This window comes from Sinocyclocheilus grahami, unplaced genomic scaffold, assembly GCF_001515645.1.
Source record: "Sinocyclocheilus grahami isolate Dianchi unplaced genomic scaffold, SAMN03320097.WGS_v1.1 scaffold3109.1, whole genome shotgun sequence".
NCBI classification, from domain to species: domain Eukaryota; kingdom Metazoa; phylum Chordata; class Actinopteri; order Cypriniformes; family Cyprinidae; genus Sinocyclocheilus; species Sinocyclocheilus grahami.
Genome location: NW_015508276.1, coordinates 61646 through 63086, shown reverse-complemented (window position 1 = coordinate 63086; position 1441 = coordinate 61646). Strand labels below are relative to the sequence as shown.

Sequence of the window (1441 nt, the reverse complement as noted above, 5' to 3'; positions counted from 1 at the left end):
TATCGCTATGTGCCAGTGTGAAACACAACTGGCTTTGCCTTGACAAGGCTGATCACAGTACATAATATTCACACACATACGCATACACTGACACATACATTTGGACTCTTTTGGACACTCAAGTCACATTTTAAATGGTACTTTGTTTTTAGGGATGTCCCTATCAGGTTTTTTGTGCCCCCGATTATAGTCGTTGAATATTAAGTATCTGCCGATACTGAGTTCTGATCCGATACTTGTATTTTCCTAGTGCTTGGTGCACATTTCAAGTACGTTGACATTATTAAAATCAATCCAATGTATACGGGGATGTGCAGAGACTTTCTCAGGAGCAGGGGCACAGATGTAAAAAAGGGACATCTATCATCATTAATATCTAATATTACAATTACTATATACTGTATACTATATAATAAGATACACACTATCTCTTTATATATGCACACACTGTATAAAGACATTGGTAGATGTAAACATGTAACAATGATAGACATTTTTTATAATTATTAATATGGGACTACTGATATAAACTTCTTGTATTTTATATGTACGTTAAGCAAATTAATTGCAACATAAAGGGGGAAAAATTGAGATAAGGTTAGAAAGCATGAAGTTTGCGAATGCCAGTTTATCAGTCAAGTCCAAAGCAAGACGCAACCCATAGCAATGCACATAGCAATGATTTTTTTTTTATTGCTTTTGTCGTTTTTTCAAATATTACTTTTTATGTTTAACTGAGTTTTTGTTTCAGTTTCAGTTTTTATATATTTCTATTTAGTAATTCGAATGCTTTAGCCTATTGTAATGCTTTCACATCTTAATGCAATTAATCAATCACAAGTATTCCATATTTGTTATGAATTATGCGATTGTTCTGCTTTATTCTTTAGTCCTCCCTCTTTTTTAAATTTATATATGTGTGTGTTTTTGTTGCAGTTTCCTTCTGTAAGTCATCCTCAAACGCTTGATAGACGGTACCTGGGCATCATCAATGGACTCATGTTGGATTTAATGAAGGTAAAACGGTCTGCTAAATTCTTTAGAGAACAGTATTTCCTTTTGAATTCCCGTAGTTGTGATATATTTGCTGTTGATTTATTTTAAAATAAACTGCAGATGTCATATCACCCCCAAGTGCAAAGTGTTATTAAGAATGAGTTTTATTGTTCTAGTGTGGCATGACTCTCCTCTTTTCACTGTATCAGAACCTGCTTTGCCTGAACCCCACCGAACGCTTTCTGACAGAACAGTGTCTGAACCACCCGGTGTTTCAAGGCCTTAGAGGGCCAGAGCGGCCAGCTGCCCCGTCGCCCACCGCACCTCGCTCCTCAAAGAGAAAACCATACCATGGAGACAACACCATACCCAGCCGGTCAGTAATAGCTGTTTCTATGATCTAGTTAATGTGTGATTTCCAAGCCACTAGTGGCAGCAAATGGAG

At 36.6% G+C, this 1441-nt stretch overlaps 1 protein-coding gene across 1 annotated transcript in view; it reads left to right on the top strand.

The window, feature by feature from the left end:
* Positions 1–309: 309 nt before the first annotated feature.
* LOC107576008 (cyclin-dependent kinase-like 5) overlaps positions 310–1441 on the top strand; it is a 56286-nt gene continuing 55154 nt past the window's right edge. The window contains exons 1-3 of the mRNA XM_016262296.1: positions 310–345; positions 937–1017; positions 1206–1372. Of these exons, the coding sequence (XP_016117782.1) occupies positions 310–345; positions 937–1017; positions 1206–1372 (284 nt within the window). The remainder of the gene's footprint in view (positions 346–936; positions 1018–1205; positions 1373–1441) is intronic.